The 11,721-nt window shown below is 48.1% G+C and overlaps 1 protein-coding gene across 1 annotated transcript; it reads right to left on the bottom strand.

Moving 5' to 3' along the window:
* Nucleotides 1–127: 127 nt before the first annotated feature.
* otud4 (OTU deubiquitinase 4) lies at nt 128–10,958 on the bottom strand. Its single transcript, XM_068588278.1, has 21 exons — nt 10,596–10,958; nt 9,854–9,937; nt 9,337–9,387; nt 9,197–9,243; nt 8,548–8,620; nt 8,340–8,421; nt 7,601–7,760; nt 7,412–7,454; nt 7,054–7,156; nt 6,853–6,917; nt 6,666–6,769; nt 6,493–6,581; nt 6,221–6,401; nt 5,840–5,951; nt 5,554–5,616; nt 4,740–5,286; nt 3,089–4,222; nt 2,966–3,006; nt 1,935–2,529; nt 1,755–1,828; nt 128–1,113 (listed from the first exon to the last, which is right to left on the bottom strand). The coding sequence occupies exons 1-21, from the start codon at nt 10,737–10,739 to the stop codon at nt 712–714; spliced, it is 4,194 nt and encodes a 1,397-aa protein (XP_068444379.1). The 5' UTR covers nt 10,740–10,958; the 3' UTR covers nt 128–711.
* Nucleotides 10,959–11,721: the final 763 nt, after the last annotated feature.

Genomic DNA, 11,721 nt, shown 5'->3' with positions numbered 1-11,721 from the left:
GTGAAAAAGGACATTACAAATTACACAGTAATAAAAAAATGAGGTTGATATTTTCAGTTAACCTCCCAAGTATGTCATGAATGTAAAATAAAAAGCTTTTTAAAAAAGGCATTCATTACAGATGAGAGACAATCTGAACCAAAGTTTTATTTAATCGCATAGAAACAGCAGCAGCTTCAGTTCTGGACAGCAGTGTTTCCCCTAATTTGAAGAAATAAAATACAAAGAGTAAAAAGCAGCAAACGTAAGGCACTGAATCTCTGGAGGGGATAAAGGTGACGAGAGAATGACAACAAACCAGTGAAGAAAAACAGTCAAACCATTAAAATAAACAAAACCCTCAAGCTTCCATTTCTATAAAGCCGTTCCACAAATTAGATTTTACTAATAAACCTCAAGTTGCTTTGATCTTTAGCTCCCAGTGCTCCCAGGAAGTAGTGCTAACAGGAAGTAGTGCACAAGTTGTGCGTTTGGTGCTGAAATACGTTTAAATGTAAATTTACCGACATGCAAAGCCGTTGAGGGACGCGAGAGTCTCAAATCTGAGGTTCCACTTCATGTTGAAGCTAAAGATGGTTAGCTTAGCATTAGGACAGAAGTCTATATGCTAAGCTAATTGGCTAATAGACGCCAATGACACAAATTGTTCCAGAAAAAAAAGGAATACAAACTAAACGCCCCTTTAAAGCGTCTCCTCTCATTGGCCGAGAGCTAGTATCCTCTCTCTCGGCCCCGCCCCCTGTGGGAGGGGCTAAACTGGAGGATGTAGTTTGAGTCCGGCCCCCCTGCGTCCCCACCCTGTCTCCTCCGGGGGCCCCTGCTGCCCCGCCCCCCCCGGGGGTACCTCCTCGCGGCCCTGGGGTTCAGGCCCGGGGGTTTGAATCCCCCCCAGTCGTCCTCTGTGCTGCAGCCCACAGACAGGTTGTCTGCTGCATAGGACAGCCGGCCAGGCTCCGCCCCCAGCCGGCTGGGCTCCGCCCCCAGCTGGACGTGACTCCTCCGGTAACCCCGGCAACCACGGGACAGGTGGGAGGGGTAGTTGTCGGCTGGCAACGGGGAGCTTCTGGTTGTCGTGGAGACGTCACCGAGGTCAGGTTTTGAAACCAGCGTTATCTGAGAGAGAGAGAGAGAGAGAGAGAGAGAGAGAGAGAGAGACAGAGAGAGAAAGAGAGAGAGCGAGAGAGAGACAGAGAGAGAGACAGAGAGACAGACAGAGAGAGAGAGAGAGACAGACAGACAGACAGAGACACAGACAGAGAGAGAGAGAGACAGACAGAGAGAGAGAGAGAGACAGAGAGACAGACAGAGAGAGAGAGAGACAGAGAGAGAGAGAGACAGACAGACAGACAGACAGAGAGACAGAGAGACAGAGAGAGAGAGAGAGAGAGAGACAGACAGACAGACAGACAGACAGACAGACAGACAGAGAGAGAGAAAAAGAAAGAGAGAAAAAGAAAGAGAGAAAGAGAAAGAGAGAGAAAAAGAAAGAGAAAGAGAGAAAAAGAGAGAGAGAGAAAGAGAAAGAGAGAGAAAGAGAAAGAGAGAGAGAGAGAAAAAGAAAGAGAGAGAGAGACAGAGAGAGAGACAGACAGAGAGAGAGAGGTTTTACATCATATAGTACTGTAATACTACTACAGGTCCCAGACTACTACAACAACAACAACAACAACAACAACAACAACAACAGGTACTATAAATACTACAACAACTACTAGTACTACGACTTCTGAAGTACAGTGTGGAGGTTTTCCTACGATAGGTGTGTTGTTGAAGGGCGGGTCCACCAGCAGCACCGTTCGGCTGGAACCGTCTCCTTCCTTCTTCAGGGCTGATGGGAAACAAACACATCAAGACTTCATTACCCAGAAAGCCTTTGGGCTATTTTTGACTCGTGTAATAACATTTTTTAAATTTTTTTCTTTCAAAATACGTACCGAAACCTGGAACCACGCCTGTCCTGTTGTTGTTAGCATTAGCTATGTTAGCATTAGCTTCGTTAGCATTAGCCACGTTAGCACCGACAGGGCTCTCTGTCGGGCCCCGGCCGGGCATCGGGTCCCCGTTGGTGGGCTGACGCTGCTCCGGCGGCCCCTGGCTCTCCTCGGGGGAGTGCTGGGGGTACACCGGGTGGCCCTGACCCGGGTCGTAGCCCTGAGGCAAGGTGGGCGACGCCTGGTACGAGGAACCGGGGTTCGCGTACCCGACCTGGTAGCCGGCAGCGCTCCTGGGAGGCGGCGGCATCTGGAGCTGCTGCCAGGACGACGAGGGCGAGGAGATCCTGTGCGGGGGCGGCTGGACGAACGGGTACCCGGCCTGGCCGGGGTGGGCGGGCTCAGAGGGCGGGGCTTGTTGCTCGTACTGTGGCGGGTACTGAGGGCGCACCGGGTACGCCTCCTGCTGCCTGGAGGGGGGTGGGTGGTAGTAGAGGCCGGGGGAGGGCGAGCGGGACGGGCGGAGGGGGTGCATGGTGTGGGCCTGCTGGAGGGGCAGCAGGTAGATGTACGGGGGGCACATGGGCATGGAGTAGGCCTGAGGGGGGACAACAACTCATTTACACTCTTTAATGAAACACGAAAATATTTTGTCAAGTAAAACAATAAAAGTACACAAAAAACATCTGAGTATGAGTATTTATCTATTGAAATAACTGAAAACATGTGATATGATGATGTGGGCATATTGCCAGGCGAACAGTCCCCTCCGTTTACAGTCTTAATGCTAAGCTATGCTAGCTGTCGCTCCATACAGGCGATAAATATTTAGTTATTGCTTTCATGCTTGTTTCATATCAAAGTTGTTCTAGATTGAGCTCTTTGGGGAAGTGAGGTGTGTTTTGTTATTTTCATATTCAAGTATTAAATACGAGGAAAAAGAAACTTTTTAAACAAAAACGAAAAAAAATGATTTTATATTTTCTCTATCAAAAAATACAATATACAAAAGTAACTTTAGTAACTTGTCTTACCTTGATGCCCAAGTTGAAGAAAAACTTCAGGATGTTGAGATCTGCAGAAGAAGAACATTGAAATGCACTTTGAACAGCAGTTTACTTGACACCAGGTGTTTGTTCTCTTCTTCCTCGGCTCACCTGTCGGCAGGTCGCTCCCTGACTTGCAGGAGGAGAAGAGGGGCGTCGGGGCCATGTCGCCCAGTTCCCCCTGAGGGAACCCGGGGTACAGCGGGTCCTGGTACAGCTGGGACAGTTGCTGCAGGGGCACCGCCCCCGGGATGGACTGGTGGAGAGGGGGGGCGGACTGGGAATGCTGGGGGTGCTGGGGGGAACGGACCAGGGAATCGGGGTGAGTTGGGGTCTCCGTTGGACTCTGGGTCATGGGGGGGTGGAGGGAGGGATGGGGCACCTGGGTGGGGTGAGGAGGCTGGAGGTGGAGGGGAGGATGGAGACCTGGAGCCTGGGAGAGGTACTGGACCTGGGGCTGGAAGAGGGAGACCTGGACATGAGACTGAAGATGGGAGACCTGGGTCTGGGGCTGGAGGTGGAAGGGCTGTGGCTGGGGGGGAGAGGTTTGGGGCTGGGGGGGAGAGGTTTGGGGCTGAAGGTGAGAGGTGTGGGGGTGGGGGTGAGAGGTTTGGGGGTGGGGGTGAGAGGTTTGGGGGTGGGGGTGAGAGGTTTGGGGGTGGGGGTGAGAGGTTTGGGGGTGGGGGTGAGAGGTTTGGGGCTGGAGGTGAGAGGTTTGAGGGTGGGGGTGAGAGGTTTGGGGCTGGAGGTGAGAGGTTTGGGGGTGGGGGTGAGCGGTTTGGGGGTGGGGGTGAGAGGTTTGGGGCTGGGGGTGAGAGGTTTGGGGTTGGGGGTGAGAGGTTTGGGGCTGGAGGTGAGAGGTTTGGGGCTGGAGGTGAGAGGTTTGGGGCTGGGGGTGAGAGGTTTGGGGGTGGGGGTGAGAGGTTTGGGGCTGGGGGTGAGAGGTTTGGGGGTGGGGGTGAGAGGTTTGGGGCTGGGGGTGAGAGGTTTGGGGGTGGGGGTGAGAGGTTTGGGGCTGGGGGTGAGAGGTTTGGGGGTGGGGGTGGGCGGCCTCTTCCGAGTGGGACTGGGGTTGCTGCTGGGGGGCGTCGCCCTGCATCTGGGGCATCTGGATCTGGATCTCCCCTTGGGTCAGCGAGGCCCGGGTTCGGGTCACAGAGATCTGGTTCTGGTTCGTCCGAGGGGGGATCTGGGCGGGGCAGGACTGAGATGCAGCCAGAGAGGCTCCAGAGCTCTGCAGAGGACCTGAAGAGAGACGACAGGAAGTCAGACCCAGGTCACCGGTTACCAGGCAAAAACACGTCAAACCGCCAACACGGCATCCAACCGAGAGGAAAGACGCAGCCGAACGCACACGTTTCAGGGATCGAGCGACAACAATACACAGAATGACGTCACTCTAACCTGCGCCATACACACCCATTGGAAACTGCGAAAAGTTTCCTAAACTTGAACAATGATAACACGAAAACTGCTCGCCATCAAAAAACACCCAATTGGGTAAATAAACTCTGGACTTTTGTCAACGGATCAAACTTGAAATCATTTCTCTACGTTAAAGTCTGGCGAGTCACCACGGGCACAAAGATGAGGGATTTTTCACAATTTTGACGCATGTGCTGGCAACGCCGCGGGACACACGCACGCATGAACACAATACACACACACACACACACACACACACACACACACACACACACACACACACACACACACCTTAAGGATGCTAAAAAAATCAACACTAATAAAGAAGATTCCTCACTTGGGGCTGAAGGGGGCGGAGCCTCACGGACTGGAGCGGCCTGGTGGCTCAGAGAGGAGGAGAAGGAAAGAAAGGAGGTCGGACTGGGGGAGTGAGGGAGAGAGGAGGGAGGGAGGGAGGAGTGAGGGAGAGAGGAGTGAGGGAGGGAGGAGTGAGGGAGGAAGCCCTGAGCGGCAGCGGGAGATGGCGCAATGGGAGCGATGAAAGTGGGAGGTGGCAGTGACGAGGGCAGAGGAGGGGAGGATTTAGGAGGAAGAGAGGAGGAAGAGGAGGAGAGAGCGGAGGGAGTCGGGGGTGAGGGAGCAGCAGCAGGGAGTGCAGGGGTGAGGAAGAGAGAGGCCGAGGGAGGAAGAGAAGGAGGAGCCTTTGTCTGAGCTAAATTATGAGAGGAGGAGTTTGCAGAAGGAGCAGCAGCAGGAAGGGAGGGGCTAGTACTGATGGCAGTACTGATGGCAGTACTGATGGCAGTACTCGCAGGAGGAGGGGGGGTGGAGGATTTGGGTCTTTCCCCCGGAGACGAAGCCCCGATGTTGTCAACTGGACTTTTCTGCAGAATAAATATTGAATGTTCACGAGTTAATGTATAAAATAAAAAGTTAAAAGGTTCATGACGGTTTTTGTTCTTCATAAATTCTCAGTATGAATACAAATTTCACGGAAAAAAATGTAAATACTTTTTGTCATTAGTAGTTTTAATGAAGTAAAATGATCTGCTTTGAGTTAAACAGCTCAAGATTCATCTCTAATATCTATTTTATGTTGTATTGAAAGATTTTTAATCACTTAATAATGAATTATGAAGACAGAAACTCACCGTCTTGGTTCTCTTCTCTCCTCCCTTCCACCTCCCTCCATCAGTCTGCATCCCACCGCGAGTCTGAGACAAGAAGGTAAACTATGTGATACAGCAATATAAATACTTATTAAAACAGGTAAACAATGTAATATGTAGAACTTATATTGTTTTCCAATGTTTGTGAAATAAATACCCAAAGACATCCTGTTTTTAGTGATTCATGTCTTCAACTGTCATTCTGCTCCTGATGGAGACTCAAGGACACCGACAGGAAGAAAAAAGCGTCTTTGTGATCGTGACTCACGCTGAGAGCAGGGAAGCTGTTCTCGTCCCAGAGCTGGATCTCCTGCAGCTCTCTGGCCGAGCGCTGCCTGTCCGTCAAACCGGAGGGCGGGTCCACCGAGCTCACTGACCTCCTGAGCACCGAGAGAGAGGACGCGTTACTATCCCTCTCCTGACCACCAGGGGGAGACTCCTCCGGTTGTATAGAAGTCTACGCTTCATGTGTTAAAGCTGCATTCTCTCTCCTGACCACCAGGGGGCGACTCCTCTGGTTGTATAGAAGTCTATGCTTCATGTGTTAAAGCTGCATTCTCTCTCCTGACCACCAGGGGGCGGGGCTACCAGGTGACTGACAGCAGGGTGCTTCAAAGCGTCGGCAGCTGGGGTACATGAACACACTGACCTGGTGGTCCTGGCCCCTCCCGGCTCCTCTACGGTGGCCTGCAAGGGCCACGAGTGCTGCTTCTGCACACGCACACTGGAGCTCGGGGCCGCCGCCGGGGAGATGAGGGAGGAAGACGAGGATGAAGATGCTGCTGGGAGGTTCTTCCCCCTGCCTCGCCCTTTGCCTCGCTCCTCCCACTCTGAGAGGTACAAGGACCGTCAGTCAGCTTGTGATGTGTGTGTGTGTGTGTGTGTGTGTGTGTGTGTGTGTGTGTGTGTGTGTGTGTGTACCTCCGTGTCCGTTGACTCTCTTTTCCTTCACCACGGTGCTCCAGCTATTCTCGTCGTTGGGCGGACGGAGACTCCACAAAGGAACCTGTCTGCACAGGAAGTACTGACTGAGTACACACTGAGGTACTTGTACTGCAGTAAAGTCTGAGTACTACGTGTAGGGCACGACTTACTTCCTGGTTCCCAGTTCTTCCAAGTAAACGCTCACTGGGCCGTTGTTGGGGGAAACCTCCTTGATGGTGGCGCTGTAGCTCCGCCCACTTCCCTCCAGACGAACCTGCAGGTGACAAACACACACATGATGTACACACACATAATGCACACACATAACACACACACACATAACACACACACACACACCTGGCAGCGGTCTCCCACAGTGAACTGCATGCCTGCAGCGATGCAATAATCCAACTTCTGTTGAGCTGAAAGAAAAAACACACATGGAAGTATTTATACACACTTTTCAAACTCTGCTGGAAGGATTTAAATATTTAGTTTGTTATTTATCTTTAGTAGTTTAATTCGTTGTGGTTGTTATTATTATTATTAATTATGAACCTCTCTTGGACTTGTGCCAGACGTCGTACTGAACGTTCCTGAACAGAGTCGGGTTCAGTGAACGCCTCACGCGCTCAGGGAGGAGACGGCCACGCCCACGACCCTGAAGGGAGGGAGGGAGGGAGGGAGGGGGAGGGAGAGAGAGAGAGAGAGAGAGAGAGAGAGAGAGAGAGAGAGAGAGAGAGAGAGAGAGAGAGAGAGAGAGAGAGAGAGAGAGAGAGAGAGAGAGAGAGAGAGAGAGAGAGAGAGAGAGAGAGAGAGAGAGAGAGAGAGAGAGAGATTATCATGTTCCGTTCACACTGCCGTTGTGTCTGAAGTGGATCAATAAATCAATAATGTAAATAGATCAATAACTTACTCTCTGGTTGTTTTGTCTCGTCGTGTTCGTTACGTTTTCTACCCTGAATCATAAAAACACATCATGAGTAGAAGTACTAGTACCACACTGAAGAATACTCCACAACAGTACTAGTACCACGCTCCTCCCCGGTCCCGGGCATCGCCCCCGTGACCCCGTGACCCCGTGACCCCGTGACCCGCCTCCTACCAGAGCGGCTCGGCGGCGTCGGCGTCCGAGTCGTCGCTGCTGGCGCAGGCGTTCATGGCGTCGTCGCTCAGGGCGTCGCCGGGCCGGCCGGGCCGCTGGCTGGAGGACACGGCGCCGCGGTCCTGGAACACGCCGTCGTACAGCAGCTCGTACAAGATGGCTGCCGAGCAAACGCAGTGCTTGTTGTGTATTCCAGGGTATATTTACTCATGCGGTGTACATTTTATTAAACAAATACAATGAATAAAACAAGTTTTATTACGTCGATTAATCAACTATTTGTTTTTTATTATTTATCAATCGTATAGTTTCTTGATGTATATTTTATTGTTGGTATAGTTTATAGAAAGTATAGTTTATGGATCGTGTAGTTAGATGATGAATTAGTTCATGGATGGTATACTTAATGAAACGTATACTTTACTACTCGTATACTTCCTGCAGGTGTACTTCCTGCAGTGTACTTCCTGCAGGTGTACTTCCTGCAGGTGTACTTCCTGCAGTGTACTTCCTGCAGGTGTACTTCCTGCAGGTGTACTTCCTGCAGGTGAACTTCCTGCAGGTGAACTTCCTGCAGGTGAACTTCCTGCAGGTGTACTTCCTGCAGGTGTACTTCCTGCAGTGTACTTCCTGCAGGTGTACTTCCTGCAGGTGTACTTCCTGCAGGTGTACTTCCTGCAGGTGTACTTCCTGCAGGTGTACTTCCTGCAGTGTACTTCCTGTGGGCAGTAGTACTCACACTGGCAGAGCGCGGCGTCTCGGATGTGGCTGACGGGGTAAACGCTGTCGTAGTGATTCCCGTTCAGGAAGCAGAGCCGGACCTGAGAGGAAGAGAGAGTTCACCTCATCAATAAGGAAAGAATATTCATACTTCTATCATTAGTATCAAACTAACGAGAGCTGAACTTAATCTTCAGCGATGTTTCTAACTCGTGTAAAGTCGTCACCTTGTCCTTGAAGTCGTTGTCCGTGATGTTGACGGCTGGTTTTCCAGCTTCCTGGAAGATCAGGAAATCTCTCCTGCAGAAGGACGGAGACACGAATAAAACTACGATAATACTTCAAATACGTGAAGGAAAAACTACAAAATACTTCAAACACATGAAGGAAAAACTACAAAATACTTCAAACGTAAAGAGAAAACCTGCTTCTGTTATTTTTCTGTTTTTGAGGTTAAAAGAAGTGTTTTTCCTTTTTTAATATTTACAGAAGCAATTTAAATTTAAATATCACATTTAGAACCAGTTTCATTTAATTTATACAGGACTAGTTTTATTTGGATTATTTCATTTTTTACAGGACAAGATGTTTGGACTGTTTTCATTTTCACTATATATATATATATATATATATATATATATATATATATATATATATATATATATATATATATATATATATACACATATACACACACACACACATATACATTGTAGTATATAAGTACAGCATATCATATATTTCATATGAAGTAAATATAAAAGCAAAACAATGTGTTTAAAGGTTTTCACTTTCATTATATAATCGTATAAAAGGTGTAAACGTGAAGTTCATCTGACTTCCTGGTTCAGCACCACAGAAGAAGAGAAGTCTTACTTGTACATGATGGCCAGCGCGTTGATCTCCACCTCGCCGACCCATTGCTGGAATAAACAACAACAACAACAACAACAACAAGGTCAGTGTGGTGCTTTGGGTGAAGAACTGACGCTCTGAGAGCATTAACTCTTCGTTACCTGCGGGTCCTGAAGCTTGAAGAGATAATCCTCAAAGTCACCTTCAATAAACTGAAACACAGTTATATTATTACGATGATCATAAAGTCCTGGAAGATTTAACATGAAAACTGAAGAGGGAAAAGTTAAGAAAAGTGAAGAAATAAACAAACAAAAAGAAGTTCGGTAGAGAAAATAAAGTGTATGAAATACTTTTTAATGGTAGTAGACAATAATTATTGTCTCAATTTATTAAAAAATGCATTTCTTAATAATAAACTCAGATTTTCCAATAATTAAAAACAACTTAAACTTCCCTAAAATCTGTTCAAAAGAAGCTTGTTGGAGATTAATATCTAAATACACAGACTAAGCATCAAATGCTGTTTTATTGTTTCATTTTAACACATCGGGGCTCTAAATAGAATCACCGCAATGTGTGTGTGTGTGTGTGCTTCTTGTACAACACACCACCACATTAAACAAACAGGTATTATTTCATTAATATTCACACATCCCAGAATAACCTGAGCCTCACCGCCTCGTAGCTCGCCCTGTTCTTCTTCAGGAAGCTCACACACTCCGTCCGGACCCGAGTGTGAAGGCTCTGGCAGTGCAGCACCTGGAAAACACGAGGTCAAAGGTCACACAGCTTGCGTCACAACGAGATGACTCACATATTATGGACATGCCATATTCTGATTATTTAGTCATGACAGGACATTTGAGGAACGCATTGATTATCTTTTGGCAAATTATATATATTCGTAACCGTAAGAGCATCTAAACACCTTTAAACACTGTTCTATGTTTTTATATTAAGCTTTTATTCTGTCTATTTCCTATTCTCAGGGATTGCCCCTCCATTGGCATCATGTTAACTTTACTTCTTTTTTGCTTTCTTATTGAACATTTAGGAATTTGTTCATGTACAATTGTTGTTTGTGCATAATATGCAAATATATAATTGCCAGTATTTGTTGAACAACTTAAAGTTGCCCTGGTCGTTTGGTTCTCCTCCTTTACCTGCGTTGCATTCAGAACTCCGTCGTAAAAGCCGCTGATTTAAGCCTTTAATCACGTTTCAGATTATAAATGTGCACTTTAAGCGGCTGCTCTCGGCTGACGAGCCTCCCTGAGCTCATAAACTAGCATTCGGCTGACAACACAACGCAATCGCTCGCTCACAACAGGGCAACAACGGACCAAGCCCAGGTTGTGTCACGTGTTGTGTGTGCTTTGCCCCACCAGGAAGTCAGTTAGAAACTTGTCTTCTTTACCTGCTCGGCGACCGCCCGGAACAAGCACGAGCCGTCCTTGGCGATCCTCTTGCGATGCAACCCGATGGACTTGAGGTAGTCGTCCATGAGTTTCTCGGCTCCCTTTTCCTCGCTGCTCTTCACGCTCCCGCCGCCGCCGTCCATGCTGCCGAAACTGGTTAAATGACGCGACCCGCGCGCGCTTTACCTGCTAAATCTATAACACGCCAACGGCTAAAAGTTTCTGTACCGGCGCCGAAGAGCGCGGGAAGTCCGCATGAAGCGAGCAACGGCCCCGCAGCGTCGGCGTCTGCTTTCGTTTCCCGGGAAGCTCGCGCCCAGAGACTCCCGACTGTCTGAAAGTGAAAGTAGCACCGTCAAACTTTAGCTCGCAGCTAGCGACACGCCTCTTCCGGTTCTTCTGCGTCAAGTTAGGTGGGGCTCGTCACGAAACTTCCGGTTGTTCAACAAAGTAAGAGTCGTTATATGTAATCTAAATAAAATACAACTAAATAGTGGTGTCACCTATTAAATACATGAGAAAATATTACATAACATAAAGTAGAAGTACATATCAATAATCATATATAGTTATGTATTATATAAAGCTGTAAAATACATTATTTTTTTAACAATATATTCCAATAAACGACCTTCAGAATCAAATAAAAAAAGACTGTCAATACAATTCAGAAATCTCATTTAATACACATTACAGCGTTTTGTCACGTTGTTATTCAAAATAAAGCTCTTGTCAGAATCACACCTGAACCCCGGGGCTGTTCTATCAAAATAAAAGCCTTGTGTACACGCAACATTAGAGGACTGCGTTTATATTGAATGGAACTAAAAAAGACGTGTGTTGTTTACTCTGTGTGTGTGTGTGTGTGTGTGTGTGTGTGTGTGTGTGTGTGTGTGTGTGTGTGTGTGTGTGTGTGTGTGTGTGTGTGCGTGCGTGCGTGTGCGCGCGCGTTGGATGTGTGGTGAAAAGCTCCACGTGGTGGATCAGTGGGGGAACAAAACACCAGAGGACGCGTGGTCACGTGACGTCAGAGGAACCGGAAATAGAGCAACCAAAATAAAATAAAAAGATGCAGAAGAAGAGAAGTTGTGTATAATGGAGGTACTTTTGGTATTTATTAAGTAT

The sequence above is a fragment of the Clinocottus analis genome, unplaced genomic scaffold, assembly GCF_023055335.1.
Source record: "Clinocottus analis isolate CAN_PGR_092001 unplaced genomic scaffold, fCliAna1.0.p SCAF_21, whole genome shotgun sequence".
NCBI classification, from domain to species: Eukaryota; Metazoa; Chordata; class Actinopteri; order Perciformes; family Cottidae; genus Clinocottus; species Clinocottus analis.
The sequence above is the reverse complement of the archived record's forward strand: the minus strand, read 5'-3'. Positions and strand labels throughout refer to the sequence as shown.

Coding starts and splice junctions, on each gene's coding strand:
- otud4 (XM_068588278.1), bottom strand. CDS start 10,739: ATGGACGGCGGCGGCGGGAGCGTGAAGAGCAGCGAGGAAAAGGGAGCC. Junction 8,422..8,547: donor ACAACGACTTCAAGGACAAG/GTGACGACTTTA, acceptor TCTTCCTCTCAG/GTCCGGCTCTGCTTCCTGAA. Junction 7,157..7,411: donor CGAGACAAAACAACCAGAGA/GTAAGTTATTGA, acceptor CCCTCCCTTCAG/GGTCGTGGGCGTGGCCGTCT.